The 18,574-nt window shown below is 41.8% G+C and overlaps 1 protein-coding gene across 2 annotated transcripts in view; it reads left to right on the top strand.

Annotated features, from left to right (window-relative positions):
- Nucleotides 1-18,574, top strand: part of LOC119808189 (meiosis 1 associated protein) — an 82,390-nt gene that overhangs the window by 18,662 nt on the left and 45,154 nt on the right. For both annotated transcript variants that reach the window (XM_038320587.1, XM_038320588.1), the window contains exon 3: nt 13,562-13,730. In XM_038320587.1, coding sequence (XP_038176515.1) covers nt 13,562-13,730 — 169 coding nt within the window. The remainder of the gene's footprint in view (nt 1-13,561; nt 13,731-18,574) is intronic.

The following is an 18,574-nucleotide window of genomic DNA, read 5'->3' as shown; positions in this document are numbered from 1 at the left end:
ACATGACAACTCTTTTTAATTTTTAACTTTTTTGGGTTTTTAACAATTTTTTAAGAATATTTGGGGTGCTGGAGAGATGGCTAAGTGGTTAAGAGCACCGGCTGCTCTTCTAGAGGTCCTGAGTTCAATTCCCAGCAACCATATGGTGGCTCACAACCATCTGTAATGAAATCTGGCACCCTCTTCTGGCATGTGAGCATGCATGCAGGCAGAATGTTGTATACATAATAAATAAATCTTTTTTAAACAAATATATGTTTATTGTGGGGTGTGGTGGCACAGACCTTTAATCCTAGCACTCGGGAGGCAGAGGCAGCCAGATCTCTGTGGGTTCGAGGCCAGCCTGGTCTATATTCTGAGTTCTAAGACAGCCAGAGCTATACAGTAAGACTGTCTCTCAAAACACACACACAAAAAAAAAAAAAAAACTTTGTTTTATATGTATGGGTGCTTTGCCTGCACGTATATAAATGCACTTCTTGTATTCGTGGTGCCCAGAAGGCCAGAGAGGGTTCTGAATTCCCTGAAGCTGGAATTGCTGAGGGTTGTGAACAGAGCCCAGTTCTTGAAAGAACAGCCAGTGCTCTTAACTGCCGAGCCATCCTCCCCAGCACCAACACAATGATTCTTTTTTATTATCAAAGACTTTATAAATAAAAATAAATGGTGGTTAAATTAAATCAGTCAAGTATATGACACAGAACTGTAAACACACCCACAACATAGACAATGGCCATTTTACTTCAGCAAAATGGTATCATTTGTCATATAAATATACTGCTTATTAAAAGTTACTACATTATAATTTACTTTTATTTAATTTAAATTGGATTTCACTTCAACATGATCTAGAGCCATATAGAATTCATGTCTTGTTTTGTGGTGTGTTTATTTAGATAAAGTGCTACTAAAAGCACTTTAGTAGTTTAGGTAATTTTTTCCTTTACTTATTCAAATTTAAGGTAGATGACACACTGCAGCTGTTCACTCTGACAAAGTGTTCTCCTTTGTGGCTGTCCTCAGTGACTGGGAAGACAGGTGGCTTCTGTCCATAGACAACCAGGAGGAGACAGTGGGCTGTTTGGAAGCTTCTGAGCCAGGGAGGCTCAGACACCACACTTAGGGTCCAAGACATGAAGTTAGAAGAGTTCTGGTGTCTCTCTGATGGAGGGAAACAAGGATGAAGACAGGGAGACAGCGACAAAGCATGAAACTGCGCATAACTGCAAATGTTGACGGCCTTCCATGCCAGACACCACCTCGTGACAATAGTCATTGCTTGCGAAAGAGGAAAATGGGGTTCAGGAAATTTAGTAATTCATGTAACGTCACAGAGCTATAAAGCAGAAGCAGGTCTTCCCACCATTGTCTTCCTAGCTACAGAAATGATCGTTTCCACCATAGCTTAGCTTCTGAAAGTCACCAGTGAGCTCTGAGTGGAGGATCCATGATCAAAATTCCCCACCAGGAATCTCAGAGTGTAAAATGTGTTAGAATGACCAGACCGTAACAATATTCACCAGCTTCCAAAGCACAGGAGGAATAGGCAAGGACTGGATTATTGAGATGACTAGTTTTATGCATCAGCTTAGCAGGGCCATGGGATATCTAAATAGCTATACATAATTATATATTGTTCTTTTTTCTCCCTTTTATTGAAAATAACTTTTTTCTCACATAATATATCCTGATTACAATTTCTCATCCCTCTGCTCTTTCCAGTTTTTCTCTACTTCCTCTCCCATTGGGTTCACCCCCTTTTTGTTTCTCATTTGAAAACAAATAAGTTTCTAAAGAATAATAATAAAATGAAATAATATAAAACAAAAACTAAGACATTGGAGTAGAATGAAGAGGAAAAGGAGGAAGAAGGAAAATAGCCCAAGAAAAGGCACAAGAAACAGATAAAGACTCAAAGACCCTCACATTTGAATACTCAGGAATCCCATAAAAACATTAAACTGGAAGCCATAATATATACAAAAAGGGTATGGTAAAAAAAAAAGAGAAAGTGTGTGTGTGTTAAAATTAAATCTAAGATAATTTTTTAAACCCCTGACATGACATCATGATATCATAACATCATGATAAAAACAATTCTTAATGTGACAGGCCCTAGCACAGTGCCATCTACGTGAGGCAAAATGTAATATAACTGCAAAGATGAACAGATAAATCCACTGTTCTTACTGAAAACCTCAGCACCCTCTACCAGGACTGGACAGATCCCGCAGGCAGAGCAATCTATAAGGTATAACTGAACTCTTTAGTCCTATCAAAAGGATATAATCAGTATCTATAGAACATGTCATCTAAAACCAGACGAATGTATAGTATTCTGAAGCTCAAACAGAACACACACAAAGGTTGGTCATGCTGCAATCCTTAAAGAACTCTCTAGCAATTTCATACAATGCGGCGAGCGAGCCCCGACCAGCGGGGAAAGATCACCACCGACACAGGATTCTTCTCTGATCACACTTTATTGAAGCGCTGCTTGGTTGAGGGAGAGCTGGAAGCAGGGGGCTCCAAGCCGGGCTGGGTGGCGGCTTATATACAGGAGGGCGGGGCGTGTCTACTGATTAGGTGACGAGGCAGAAAAGGATTGGTGGAAACCTGTTGCTAGGCAGATGTGGCGCGAACATACTTGTTTACCCCAGCACTCGGCGCCATCTTGTAATGGCGAAGTGTAGATGTGGCCGCCACAGTTCCCCCCTTTTAATTTTATGACATTTAAAAGACAGTCAAGGCTGAGGTCAGAGGACCTTACCCTGAAAATGTAGACATGTCCCGTTTTTCTCAGGGATGGGAAAAATAAGCGGGACTACCCATATGCATAAGGTCATGATCTCCTGAGTGGATCTACTCAGTGCACTCTTAGGTGCAAAACCTCCTGTCCAGGACTACACATCCCCAGATTCAGGGGACCTCATCGATCCCTCTTTCCGAGTGCAATGGCTCAATGGCCTTCGGGTGCAAAAGCAGGGATTAGGGTCAGGAGTCCTGTAAGATGCTGATCCAAGCTTGGGGGGAGTTGCCGGCCTCCAAGGCTGTAAGGGCACGTGCAATGGCCACCTTTTCCCGTTTCCTTACCCGAATCAGCCTTAGAATCAGAAACAACGCCAATATCACTCCCGAAGTTAATATTAATCCTAGCACGCCAACCCCTGCCCATTCCTTAATATATGAAAAGGTATCTATCTACCAGCCAATCTGTAAATTCCCCCAGCGAAACCTTAGTCGCCTGGGTTTGATTCAAAGCCAAAATCTTCAAACTAAAATTTGCTTGCAATTGTTCCAATTCCCTTGTCCAATTGCCATTTAGATATTGAGAAATCGCTCGGGATTCATTAAGGGTAGCAGTATAGGGGGTAACACACAAGTGCTTAGTACGATCCACACAACCAAAGGTAACTATATCAAACATTTCTAACATATTTCTTTCCACCAAATCAATTCTCTTATTTAACAATAAAATACCTGACATTAATTGATGGTTAATCTTTTCTTGTATATACATAGCGTCCGAGGTTTTTTGAACCACGGAATTGATAATAGTAACCGTCTGAACTTGATTGGCCATAGCTACTCCTGCAGTAACAGCTGCCGCAGCAGACACTGCAATAGCCGTCACAATAGTTGCTGTAATGCCAAAATCCCTTTTCCGGCGAACCAGGGTGGCTAATGGGAAGTTCTTAGGATTGGCTTTTACAGGCAAAAACACAAAGGTAGGGATGCGCATAACAACCGCACCTGAATGGTAGAAATTCCAACATTGTGACAGAGAGCAATTATCCTTCTTGCAATCAACTGCAGTATTATTTGAACTCCCTGTAGTATTAAACAAAAGCCAGACAAAGGGAGGATCCAGGCAAACTCTGGTTTGCCGTAGAGTAGTATTATGTTTTTTCTCTACACTAGTTATATTAATTTCTTTAGAAGTGTGATTCATAATCCCTGTATAATTATTTAACATAATTATTCCAGAGCGAACAAATGTAGCAAATGGAGACAACTCAGTTATAGCTCCTCTGGAATTCATAAGTATCCACGGAGTAAAGGGTGATCCAACCTTTATCATAAGTTTTCTTTTAACCTTAAAATGGTTAAGATTCCTAAGAACCCATCCAGAATTATTGTAAAACTTATCATATCGTCCTCTGCAATCCACAAATTCAGGGGGATAGCTCAAATCATTACCAGAGCATCTAGGGACAGACCAAGAAAAAATATTATTACTAGTATGATTACTATTGCCAACCTGTGAATCACTATTATTAACCTTGCTAACCTGTACCCAATTGGGCGTTGTAAGGTTGCAACTGATCCCATAAGTGGTAACATTAACAGTATCATTGGAACCGGAATAGGAGCCAGATCCAGATTTAGCTCCAGATCTAACCTGAGGCAGGGCTACGCTAATGGCCTTTCTCAAAAAATTGGGGGTATCTTCTAAAAATGGATCTCTAGCTACAGTAAGATTCATGGCATCTAGCAAGATGCAGTCTGAGATAGAAGTGCTCTGATTTGTGGTAAAACATAAAGTTCCTGCTAGGGGCACTACAGTTTGATTAAATTTTTGTTCCTGAGCATCCACCTTTTTGCAAACTAAGTTCAATTGGCAACTATCAACAAAAAATTGTGGCAATATTGTGGACTCATTGTGAACAGGAATTGGAATGGGCCATGTACGGGCCACAGCCCAGAAATAAGATTCTTCAGATTCAACTGGAACCGGCAGGTTCACCAACAGGATCAGGAGCAGCAACATCTCCTTGCTCTTCGTCAGGCTGTTCCAGTGTTGTCACGATCCTTGTCAGTCTGGTAGGGATCCACACCGGATCTGGCCGATTCTGAGGAAAGACACAAACAGCTCCCCTGGACCTCTGTATCACAGGGTCCGGTCCATACCATTTGTTATCAATTACATCCTTCCATTTTACTAATTCTATATTTCTGTGTCTGTGGTCCATATGTCTTTCCGCGGCTGAACAGCCATTGGAATCCAAGGTCAAAAAATTAAATGTAAAGAGAGCGAGAGATATTCTATCTCGCGGGGATGCGCCCTCGGCTATTCCCCCCTTTTTGTTTTTGAAGCAATTCCTTAATGGTGCGGTTAGCCCTTTCCACGATGCCTTGTCCTTGTGGATTATAGGGCAAACCAGTAATATGATTAATTTCAAAAACAGAGCAGAACTGTTGAAAACTTTTAGAGGCATATGCCGGGCCATTATCAGTTTTTAAAGAATAAGGCTTGCCCCAAGCAGCCCAGGCTTCTAGGCAATGGGTCTTTACGTTAAGGACCTTTTCACCACATAACGGGGTGGCATGTATAACACCTGAACAAGTGTCCACAGAAACATGCAAATATTTTTGTTTACCAAATTCTGAAACATGAGTAACATCCATCTGCCAAAGGGTAAGTGGCTTTAACCCACGTGGATTAACCCCAATATGAGGCGGATGATGAAAAACCACACAGGAGGAACATTGTTTAACTATCTCACGTGCTTGGTCGCGAGTAATATTAAACTTAAGGCGAAGGGTATTTGCAGGCACATGAAACTTTCTATGAAATTGTTCAGCCGATTGCATAGGATCCAGGGCAACTAAAGCCATTTCCCTGGTAGCCCTATCAACCATATCATTAGCTTCAGTCATAGGTCCAGGAAGACCAGAATGAGCTCTAATATGACCGATAAAAAATGGTTTAGCACGTTGAACTATACAACTCTGAATTTGTAATAACAAAGATGCAACCATGCTACTAGGTTTAACATATGCAGCCACTTCCAGATGTTTTACAGCATTAACTACATAACATGAATCAGAATACAAATTAAAAGGCTGATGGGGAAAGGCCTTAAAGACCTCCAACACTACTTGACACTCCACGACTTGGGGTGCTCCAGAGCGAAATTTCAGAGTAACAGGCGGGGAGCCATATACCATATAGGCTCCAATTCCAGTTTTGGACCCATCAGTAAAAATAGTCAAGCCATTATTCAAAGGAGAAGCACTGGTAATCTTTGGAAAATATACAACATTCTGTGCCATAAAGGACAGCAATTTATTAGACAGATAATGATTATCAATAACGCCTGAATATGAGGAAATCAATACGGCCCAATCATCAGTAGTCCCTGTCAAAACCTCAATTTGATCTTTGGTATAGGGCAATATTAACTTCTCTGGCATTTTTCCAAAGGAGGTCAAGCTGAATCTCACTCCCAATAATGCCTGTTGTGCCACTAAATCAGGATAATAGCTTAACGTGCGCGAACCAAGTGTATGACCATGTATCCACCAAATCGGGCCTGTCTGCCACAATACTCCAGTAGGATGACCAACAGTGCGCAGAATGCAAAGCAATAATGGTTGTTCTGGATCAAACCGAAGAACCTGCGCTTGTTCTATGGCCTTTTCCACTATCTTTAATGCTTCTTTTCCTTTGGGTGTAAGCTCTCTAGGTGACGTTACATCAGGATTTCCTTCTAATATTGAGAACAACGGCTGCAAAGCTTCACGGGTAATGGGGAGATATCCTCTCAGCCAATTGATATCTCCGAGCAACTTTTGAAAATCATTTAAAGTGCGTAAATGTGATGTACGAATGCAAATTTTCTGTGGAAAAATCTGTTTTGGGGTAACACGGGCTCCTAAAAACTTTATAATACTTGTCTTTTGAATCTTATCGGCGGCAATAATCAGCCCCTTTTGTTTTAAGGATGCCTCCAGGGCAACTAATGCCTGTTCTAGCATATGCTCTTGTTTTGCTGCCAATAGGATATCATCCATGTAATGGATCAGCCTAACTTTGGGAAAACTACGTCTCACTGGTTGTAACGCCTGATCCACGTATAGCTGGCACATGGTGGGACTGTTGGCCATACCCTGTGGTAAAACCTTCCATTGATAGCGTTCATCAGGCTGTTCATGATTTATAGAGGGAACAGTAAATGCAAAACGATGTTTATCTAAAACATGCAAGGGTATAGAAAAGAAGCAATCCTTAACATCTATGGCAAAAACAGGCCAATCTCTTGGTAAAGCACTTAAAAGAGGCAACCCTCTTTGGACAGATCCCATGAGTTGCATCTGTGCATTAACTGCTCTAAGGTCATGCAGCAGCCTCCATTTTCCTGATTTCTTTTTTATGATGAAAATAGGAGAATTCCAAGGAGACACAGAAGGTTCAATATGACCAAGCTGAAGTTGTTCTTTAACTAATATGTGTGTGGCCTGGAGCTTTTCCATAGACAGGGGCCACTGAGGCACCCAAACGGGTGTATCTGTGCCCCAGGGGATGCGTAACGCATCATCAGTGGCCCCTAGGAAAAACCCAAGCCCTTCCAATCAGAGTTGGGAGTGGGCAACACGGGGTCACTTCGTCCTTGAAGGCGAGCCCCCAGCCCTTTTCCTGGTACATAGCCTTGTGCCTTCATGATATCTTTACTCACTTGAGAATAATCATTGGTAATTATTAATTTTAATTGTTGTTGTACATCCCTTCCCCATAAATTTAAAGGAAGGTCTATGACAAAAGGCTGAAAAATGCCTTGACTGTGTTCCATCCTCCAATGCAATTGCTTAGCACTCATATCTGGAGTATTTTGATATCCTAGACCCTGTAAGGTTTGTGCAGCCGTCTGTAACGGCCACCTCTTTGGCCAATCCTGTTTACGCATCACACTTCTGTCCGCTCCGGTATCTAACAGGCCTGTAAAGAGCTTTCCTTCTACTTCTAGGGTACACATGGGGCGATCATCAAGTCCTATAGACAAGCATGCTAGCTCAACCCCAGAGGAGCCGAACCCTCGCTTGCCCCTCTCTTTCTCATAAGAGGGAAATTTTTCATGGTCTGATCGAAGAATTAACAATTGTGCAATACGATCTCCGGGTGCAATCGAAATGATGCCAAACGGAGAATGACACATTACCTTAATAATGCCTTTGTAGTCAGGGTCGATCACTCCAGGTAGCACTAATAACCCTCTAAGAGTACCGGAGGATCTTCCTAAAACTAGTCCCACTGTTCCTTCCTCTAGAGATCCTGACATATCTGTGTCTATAGCTTGAACACCCATACTCTGAGTCAGTACCAATCCGGTGGTGGCACGGAGGTCCAACCCTGCGGAGCCTGTGGTGGCCCTTCTGATGACTGGGGTGGTCTCATGTTTGGCTCCTGAATTGCCCCATAAATTCTCGGGCCCTGGGGTAGTGGGCCCTTCTGCCCGTTTTTTGACATGGCTGATGTGGCATTGGGTATGGGCTGTCCATTGATATCCTTTACGGATCGACACTCATTCGCCCAGTGTTTTCCCTTTTTGCACCGCGGGCATGTGCCCGGCTGTCTCTGACCTTGGCTCTTTTTATGTGTGCCTTGGGGGCAATTTTTTCGTACATGCCCCGGCTTCCCGCAATTAAAGCAGGTACCTGATCTTCCCTGCCCCCTGGAGACTGCTAGCATAGCAGCCGCTAGACCAGCATTAGTTAGAGGGCCGCCTATCTCTCGGCAGGCCTTAAGCCAAGCATCCAGTCCTTTATTTTTCCACGGCATGATGGCTCTCTTACATTCTTTAGTAGCCTGTTCAAACACTAACTGCTGAACCAGAGGCATAGCTTCTTCTGCCTCACCGAAAACTTTTCCTGCAGCTTCCATCATGCGAGCCACAAACTCCGAAAAAGGTTCAGTAGGGCCTTGAATAATCTTCGTAAGATTGCCCGTTACTTCACCTCTTTTTGGTATCATTTTCCATGCTCTTGTATAGATTTCATTAATTTGTTGATAAACCTCCACTGGATAGGCTGTTTGATTAGCCGTCCATTGCCCTTGCCCTAATAACATGTCTGCATTCCAGGGAGCTCGATTTGGCGTTTGCGCATTTACTCGAGCCTGAGTGTGAGCAGCTTCTACCACTATAGATCTATAATCTAGATATTGACCTGTAGAAAGGCATGCTCTAGCAATTTCCCACCAATCTGTTGGTGTCATAGCTCTGGTGGTCAACCGAGTCAGTAATGTGCGAGTATACTGCGCATTAGCTCCATAAGTCTTTGCCGCTTCCACTAAATCTTTTAACTCTTTATAAGGGACTGGCTCATGATATCTTTGTTGATTTTGATCCTCAAAAACAGGAAATACCACCACTGAAGGTGGATAATGCACAGCTAACTGCGCAAGAGTGCCCCTGTCGATGAAATGGCAGCTACTCCTGGGCTGCACGTAAGGAGGGGGAAGCTCTCTAGTGGGCACTTTTAGAGCTGGCCCATATCTCTCCTCCTCATAATGTGCATCTTCCTCCTCTAAGCTCTCCTCCTCTGCCTCTACCAGCTCCTCTTCAGCCAGCCGCAAGGCTGCGAATTCATCCAGCACCGGATACAGGGGAGGTGCTGAAGGTTTATTTATCTTAGGATCCTCTTTTTCTTTTATATCTTTCTTTTCCCCTTTTTTGTTCCTTATTACCGTGCACTTTTCTTCAGTATCCTCCTCTGTCTTTGAACCTGCTTCTGAAAGGCTGTCCTGGTGTCTTGCCAGCATTTTCCTTCCTTCTCTTAACTCCTCTACATTTTTTCCGTCTTTCAAGCAGGAGTGTACTAATCTCCAAAAAGGATAAGTTCCCTTCTTTAATTGCCCCTGTTCCTTTGCTGCCTCCAAATCTTTGCCTAGCTTTCTCCAGCAATGCAGATTTAGATCCCCAGACACCGCAAACCACGGCGCCGAGCGATCAATATCCCCGACAATCACTTTTATAGTGGATTTCGAGATTTTCAATCCTCTCTCCTGTAGTAACCGCTGTATAGGATCTACAAAATCGCATGCACCGGAGACAGACTGATCATTGCCCATCTTTGCTTACTTTTCTACAAGAGGCTTACAAAAGGGCAGAAAAATCGCATTATCTGCCACGGACTTACTTTCGCTTTAGATGTTGCAGCAGCGACACTCCTCTCCTGGTCTATGACAACGGATAAAAATGCAAAAGGCATAAACCACTACAGCAAAAACAACCACTGCTAATGCAAACCACAAAGGACTAATTCCTCCAAGAAGCATATCTGAGGATACTTACCGGCGCCAACCGCTTCGTGTGTAGAGTTCTGAATCCTCTTCGCCCCCCCCCCCCCTGCATGTGTCCGCCGAAGTTCCCAGGTTTCGGCACCAACTGCGGCGAGCGAGCCCCGACCAGCGGGGAAAGATCACCACCGACACAGGATTCTTCTCTGATCACACTTTATTGAAGCGCTGCTTGGTTGAGGGAGAGCTGGAAGCAGGGGGCTCCAAGCCGGGCTGGGTGGCGGCTTATATACAGGAGGGCGGGGCGTGTCTACTGATTAGGTGACGAGGCAGAAAAGGATTGGTGGAAACCTGTTGCTAGGCAGATGTGGCGCGAAAAGTTCGCGCCACATACTTGTTTACCCCAGCACTCGGCGCCATCTTGTAATGGCGAAGTGTAGATGTGGCCGCCACAATACAAAAATCATCTAGTGTCTGCTCTCGGACCACAGTTGAATTAAACTAGAAACCAGTTCCAAAGATAACTGGAAAAGCCAAGTATGATAGATAGCACACTCCTTTAATCCAAACACTACGGAGGCAGATGCAAGTGGATTTCTGTGAATTCAAGGTCTACACAGAGAGGCCCTGTCTCAAAAAGCAAACACAAAAAAACAAAGATAGCTGAAAATATCAACACACACACACAGAGAGAGAGAGAGAGAGAGAGAGAGAGAGAGAGAGAGAAAGAGAATGAGAATGAAGCAAAGAGGGGGAACTCTCAAAAAGTTCAAAAATATTTTGAACTAAGAAAAAATGAAAACACAACTTGAAATTTGTGGGATACAGAAAAAAAAACAGTGCTTAGAGGAAAATAGTACCAAATTCATATATTAGAAAAAAATATATCTGATAGTCTAAGCTTCCCCTTTAAGAAACTAAAAATAAATGAGACCATAAAGTCCAAATAAGCAGGAAAGAAAGAATAAGGATAGAGCAGAAATCAATGAAGTTGAAATTAGAAAAGTAAAAACTGGTTTTTTGAAGTGATCAATAAAATGGATAAACTCTAACCAGATTATGAAAAAGAGGAGAGAATGTAATATAAAATACTAACATCCAAAATGAAAATGAAGGCATTGCTATAGATTCTATCACCTTAAACATATAATAAGGAGCACTCTGAGTAGCATTGTGCCTTCAGCCTGGGAAAGAAAAAATAAAACATTTTTCTTCAAATGACACACAAAAGAATTAGCAACAACAGCAGAACCCACCTGAAACCAATAAGCCACTAGGAAGGTTGCAAGCTACAGAGTGAATAATACTGTACAAAAGTCTATCACTTTCCGATATACCACAGTGAACAAGTTATGCTTGAAATAAAACCACACCCACAGGACTGCGTGACTTGGTTATATTCACAACACTTAGAAATATTGCATGCATTGTAGTAAGGACAGCCCCTCTGAGAAACAGTGCTGGGAAATTGGGATATACACATGTAGAAGACCAAAGCAAATCCTTTTTTCTCGCCCTCTACAAAAATAGACTCAAAAGACATCACAGACCTTTATATAAGACCTAAAACAATAAGACTATAAGAGAAAAATTAAGGGGAAACACTTGAGGAATACACAATAATTTTCTGAATAGGATTCCAATAGCTCAAGCAATAATACAAATAATACATAAAGGGGCTGCATTAAATTTAAAAGCTTTGGCTCCACAAAAGAATCAATCAGGGTGATGGTGGCGCTTCCATTTAATCCCAGTACTCAGGAAGCAGAGGCAGGGGGATCTCTGTGAGTTCAACACCAGCCTGGTCTGCAGAGCAAGTTCCAGGACAGTCAGTGCTACACAGAGAAACCCTGTCTCAAAAAGAAAGAGAGGATGAGAGAAAGGGAGGGGGAGAGAATCAGCAGAGTAAAGACAAAATCAGAGAAAATCCCTTCTAGCCATTTATCAGACAGCTAATGGATGTTCACACTATATAAAGAACTTGAGTTGGAAAGATGGCTCAGTGGTTAAGAGCCTTGGCTGCTCTTCCAGAGGACTGGGTATTGGTTCCCAGCACCTCCATGGTGGCTCATAAGTATCTGTAACTCTAGTTCTCAGTGTTACTGTAAACTGAAAACCTCTACAAGAGTAAAGCATTCAGAAATAGTACTAGCAATTGTACTTTGACCTACATCCCTCTTGGCTAATTAAAAACATCTACATAAAAAATAATCGCATATACAATCGTCTTCCAGAGTCTCAAAATCCAAGGCAAAACTGATCATTGAAAACATTCATTTCAGTGGCATAAAAGATCCCAATTATACACAAATGCCTTAATATTTCTTCATGCCCAACATACAGGCCAAGGGTTAAGTACATTTTAGAGTCAAATGAAATTGTTTCTCTGGATCCATACTGAAAAAAATAGGGAATCCATCTGTGTTGTCTGAGTTTTCTACTATTCTGTTGTCGGGGCTTTTTTTGGTTTTCTGTCCTGCCCAGTTCCTGCAATCAATCATTAAGTCCCAAAGAAATCACACAGAGGTCTATATTAGTTATAAACTGATTGGCCCATTAGCTCATTCTTCTTAGTAACTCTTATAACTTATATTAGCCCAATATTCTTATCTATGTTAACCACGTGGCTTGGTACCTTATTCGGTGGGGCAGTCACATCTTGCTTCTTCTGTGGCTGGGTCAGGACTGCAGACTAGGACTTCCTTCTTCCCAGAATTCTCTTGTTGTCATTGACCCGCCTCTACTTCCTGTCTGGTTGTCCTGCCTCAACTTCCTGCCTGGCTACTGGCCAATCAGCATTTGTTTAAAATATAATTGACAGACTATAGACCATTGTCCCACACCACATCTGGGAATGGAAAACATGGAAACTCCACCGGGAGATGCGCTCTCTAAAATGTAGTGCTTCTGTAGTGTGAGGACCTCAGTACCCTCTTCCTCTGCTTTCTTCTGAAAGAAAGTACTTTGAGCAGAGGAGATGCTACCAGTGTTTAATGTTTTTTTACCCAGGATGAATAAGAGAAAGACCAGAGCACATGGCTTCTCTCTGGTTGCTGTCTAGACACCATCTAGAAACTATCTGGGATTACTGGAAAGGATTTCTGATGACTATCTGTTTCATTGGAATCTGTCATGTGAAACATTATTTGTACCATTCTTTTTTTTTAAATATTATTAATATTTATTTATTATGTATACAATATTCTGTGTGTATGCCTGCAGGCCAGAAGAGGGCACCAGACCCTATTACAGATGGTTGTGAGCCACTATGTGATTGCTGGGAATTGAACTCAGGACCTTGGGAAGAGCAGGCAATGCTCTTAACCTCTGAGCCATCTCTCCAGCCCTGTACCATTCTTAACCTGCCAACTAAGATCAAATGAAGTTTTATTTCTAAATTACATTTAAATCTCTCTCTTTATACTAAACACAGTAGCTACTACCAGAGACTTAAAATGTTGTCTTCCAGAATAGATTGTATGTTCTTCACTCTGGATATAAGAAAAGCAAACATCTTTATTATTTTCATGGATTTCACTTTAGATTACTGTCCTGACTTCTCAGCCTGGAAAAGAAGTGATCAGACAACTGGAGGAAGGGTTGAAGGATATAAACCTACTTTGTGTCAGAAGGCTGCAAGTGGTTGAGATCCCAAGAGACACCCAAGAGCATAGAGACTCACCATCTCCTGTTGAAGAACCCAGCAATGATGGTAAGAATTGGACTTTTGCTCTTTCCCAGACTGGTCTTGACCTCACACTCTTCCTGCCTCAAAAATGTTTATTTGGGGCTGGAGAGATAGCTCAGTGCTTAAGATTACTTGCTCTTATGGAGGATTCCCGTTTAGTTCCCAGCACCCACACGGTGGCTTGCAATTGTCTGTAACTCCAGTTCTAGGGATCCCATGCCCTCTCTGGCCTTAGTGGGTGCTGGGTATGCACATGGTACACAGATGTACATGTAAGCAAAATGCCCTACACACAAAAAAATTAAAATACATAAACCAATCATTTTTAAAGGGAAAAAGTAGGGTGTAATGACCCATACCTGTAATTGAAACCTTTGGAGATGGAGACAGGTAGGATTAGAAGTCCATACTTCATAGGGGCCAGCTTAGGCTACCTGTGACGAGAGAGAGCGAGAGACCCAAATTTTCAGATTTTGTGACATAAAGCACTTAGAACAGTGCCTGGCACAGATAAATGCCGTGTGCTGATATTAATGGTAGGTTAGAGAAGTCTTTGTAGCACTTTTTAATATGCCTGGTACTGATAAAATTTCAAGCCCTAGTCATTTATTGTTTTACTAAAAAGATTATATGACCATCAAAATACTTTTCAACTTAGAAGCCTCTCCTAACCCCATTACCCTGTTACAGTACTTTTATTTTTGTACATTGTCCCTCAGTTGTCCCCATCACATTTACATTATATAGGTGGAATTTGTCTAATTTTTTATTTTCATCTAACATAATATAAAACTTTTGCATAGTTCTCATGCTCCTTCTTTTCTGCTTTTTGTCTATTTTTGTTCTTCTTTCACTCTGAAAATGAGAAAGAGTTTACCCAAGAAATAGGTACAAACTCTTACAGGGAAACCAGGATGCTGTCTTTACCCTGTTTTCTCTCTTTACATATGAGCCAGCCCTGTATAGACAGTAAATTCCTAATGATTTTAATCATCTTAGGATCTAGGAAATTCAGCTAATTCTAGCACCCAAGATTGGCCTCATAGAAGAGCCATAAATCATGGGAACAATACTGCTATCTTCTTTCAGGAATTTTTTATTGTTTTATTTCTTATTTGTTATTAATATTCTGTTTACACACATGTATGTGCATGAGTTAGAGTTCATTTTTAGCTTTCCACCTGGTTTTGAAGCAGGGTGCCCCTGGTTTCTGCTGTTCTGTGTACTGCAGGATAACTGGTGTACGAGCTTCCAAGATGATTCTCCTGTGGCTGCCTCCTGGGGTGCTGGGATTACAGGTACATGCCACATCTTTTGGTATGTTCCATGGATCAAACTCAGCTTGTTGAGTTTGTGTAGCAAGTGCTTTTTACCCCCTGAGCTAGTTCACCCCGGAAGTAAAGTTTTTTTTTAATTTTTTTCTTCTTGTTTTCCTATTTGCTGCAGTGCTGGGAATCAAACTCAGTACCCTTGCACCAAGGCACAAGCATTCTACCACTGGGCTAGATTCTTGCTCCTTAAAAATAAATTTTGGGGGTTGGAAAGAGAACTCAGCAGTTAGGAGTGCATGATGCTTGTAGCGGTGTTAATGAAAATGGACCCCATAGGCTCATACACTTGCAAGCTTAGTCGATAGATTGTTTGGATAGGATTAGGAGGTGTGGCCTTTTTGGAGGAGGTGTGTCACTAGAAGTAGACTTTGAGGTTTCAAAAGCCAGTGCCAAGCCTAGTGTCTGTCTGTCTCTCTTTCTCTCTCCCTCTCTCTGTCTTTCTCTCCCTTCCTCCATCCCTCTTCCTCCTCTCTCTCCCTCCCTCCTTCTCTCTCTCTCCTTCCCTTCCTCCCTTCCTTCGTCTCTCCCTCCTTCTCTCTCTCTCTCTCTGCCTGCTGCCTGTGCATCAGCATATAAAGCTCTCAGCTATGCCCCAGTGCCATGCCTGTCTGCTTCTCACCATAATGATCATGGACTAACCCCCTGAAACTGTAGCAAGCCCCCAATTAAATGTTTTCTTTGATGAGTTGCCTTGGTCATGGTGTCTTCACAGCCATAGAACAGTAACTAAGATAATGCTCTTTCAGAGAACCCAGGTTTCCTATCATTCACTATGAGTAGTTTACAACCACCTTTAAATACAGCTCAAGAGGATCCAAGGCCCTCTTCTTGCTTCCTCAGAAACCCATACACATATGGCATATGTTCACACAGATACATACATATACATATATATATATGTGTGTGTGTATATACATATATATATAAATCTCAACAGAGATATATATTATAGTACTTCTTGGGGATGCCTAAAGCTTCTTTAGTGTTCCTTAAAGAAGTCAGAACTGGAACATGATGGTAGATAAAACACTCAATATCATAGAATTCAGTTCTCCCCAAACTGAACTACCAATGTGATTCCAGTCAAAATCCTATCAGAGCATTTTGGTTGATTTTGTATGGGCTCGGTTTGGTTTTTTGTTCTTTGAAACAGGGTCTCACTATGTAGTTCTAACTTGCATGAACTTATGGCAATCCTCCTGCTTCAACCTCCTGAATGCTAGGATTACAAGTATGAACTGCCATGCCCAGCTTTATTTTGTTTTTTTGTTTTGTTTTGCTTGTTTTGTTTTTGCCAAAGCCTAAGTTCCATATTACCTAGGCTGCTCTGGAAGATACGATCCTCCTATTTCCTGTGGAAAGTGTGTGTGCTCAAGTGCGCGTGTGCATGCATAGATGCGTGTTAAAACCGAGGATGTATCTCGTCAGGTGTAAGGATCATTCTTAAAGTTGTTCAACAAGACAGCTTTGGGGCTTGTCACACAGCCCCACCCCAGATCCTTTGCCTCATGCATGATGCTCTGGGTGTTACACCCAGCACTGCAAAAAATAACAGATAGCATCCTACTGACACAGGAATCGATGGTCTGTTCTGTCTGGAGCGGATTACTGAGCCCAGGAGTAGAAAGTCACGTGAAAACTTGATATGTGGTGTGGCTGCCATGGAAAAGCAATGAAAAGAGATTAATGCACTTACTCGATCATCCTAGAGCTATCAGCGTGCCTTACAGGAAAAGGGGAAATTGGATCTCTACTTTACAAAAATGTATAGCATTTTAAATGGGTCAAAAACCTAACTAGGAAAGATGAAACTTGTGGAAGAAAATGTATAAGAAAAGAATTTTCTGACGGTGGGTGGGAAAAAGAAGGAAGCTCTTCCCAAATGAGACACAAAGTCTGCTGACGACGGAACATTGGAATAGTGTCACTATATTAAAAGTCAGAATTTCTGTTTGTCAGAGGACGCCGTGAAAATGTAGTGAGAACGAATCAGAGGTACAGCTCTGCCTCCTATAACCAGTAAAACGCCGCTGTGTGGAATACAGAACTTGAGACATCTTCACGAAGCGGAGCATCACAGTGAATGAACCGTAGCCATGTAGAACAATGTGAGGTGGGGGAGGGGAGAGTAATGCTTCTGTACAAAGCTCAGGGAAATTAAAACAACAAGCTATAGATTAAAGTAGTAAACTACTTTTTAAAGGGGAGTGATAAGAAAACTCAGCGTAGCAAGGCCTCCTCTGAAGATCAGAGAACAGCACACAGACATATCAGCTCTAGTAATGCTATTCTACATCTCAAATTAAACAAAAGAATTCGTGGCTGTCCGATTATCGTTGAGCATTTGGAACTTACATGAACACACATAGTATGTCTTCATTTGCATATAATAAATTTTTATGATAGCCTTATAAAGAATGGGTAAGCAATAAATATGCCAAAACTAAAAAGGCCACAGTGATCAATATCCTTTGGCATCTAGACAGCATCTGTCCAGGTTGACAACCGTCTGCACTGATTGGGTATATAAGTCTTGAACCAGTTAGAAATCAACTTAACGAGGCTGCCAACGAGCCTACATTTCTCAGCTATGTACACAAGGGTATCAGGTTCCTTTGCTAAGTGCTCCCAAGCCATCTGTTTAGAATTTCCTCCTAGAGTTTACCAGGGATCGATGTCAAGCTCCCTTGGAAAGGTAGTCTAGCCATATGTGTTCTCAGGAAACACCAAATGTTAACAATCCAAACAAAGAAGATAGAGATTCATTGCTTCTTAGAAGATTCCAGAAAGACCTAGGTAGGGGACTGGGCATCCCCTCTGTACTGCCCGTGGTTGTCAGACTCCAGCGTCTTAGAGAACGGGCCAGAATGAGCAGCTGCTTGACGAGTTTGGTTTTGATAACTGCATTAAAGTCATTTTCCTGTGGCATTGAGACTAAATTAGAAGCTCTGCTGTTTTTGCTACCTAAAGATTTTTAACACCGGCAGACATTTGTTTCATTAAGAGAAGCCATGATCTAAGAGAAATAGCAACCTCCCTTTTGTAATTTAAAGTAATAGGAATTTAGCCAAATATTTGAAGTTATTTCAAAATTGAAATTTTAAAAGTTTGACCTTGCCAGTTTGAGGAATAATCCACACACTGGAAGTTACAGCCACTCAGCACATACAGCTCAATGAGTTTTCATAGTAGTGTACACCTACAAACCATCACCTCAAACAAGACACAGACACTTCCCTCATGCTCAAAAGGCCCCTCCTGCCTCACTGCGCTCAGTCTCATCGATTACATTTAATGTAAGTAGAGTCATACAATAGATACTTCTGTGTCTAACTTTTTTTTATTCAGATATTGCGATTTGTCCACATTGTTTATATCAATTAATTTGTTTTTATTGTTGAGTAGTAATATTTTACATAAATATTATGTTTTAACTATTCGTGTGTCAATGGACACTTTGGTTTCCAGTTTTTATCCATGGATAAAGGTGGTATAAATATCTATGCACAGGTCATTCTGTGTATGTATGTTTCATTT

The sequence above is a fragment of the Arvicola amphibius genome, chromosome 2, assembly GCF_903992535.2.
Source record: "Arvicola amphibius chromosome 2, mArvAmp1.2, whole genome shotgun sequence".
Classification (NCBI taxonomy): domain Eukaryota; kingdom Metazoa; phylum Chordata; class Mammalia; order Rodentia; family Cricetidae; genus Arvicola; species Arvicola amphibius.
The sequence above is the reverse complement of the archived record's forward strand: the minus strand, read 5'-3'. Positions and strand labels throughout refer to the sequence as shown.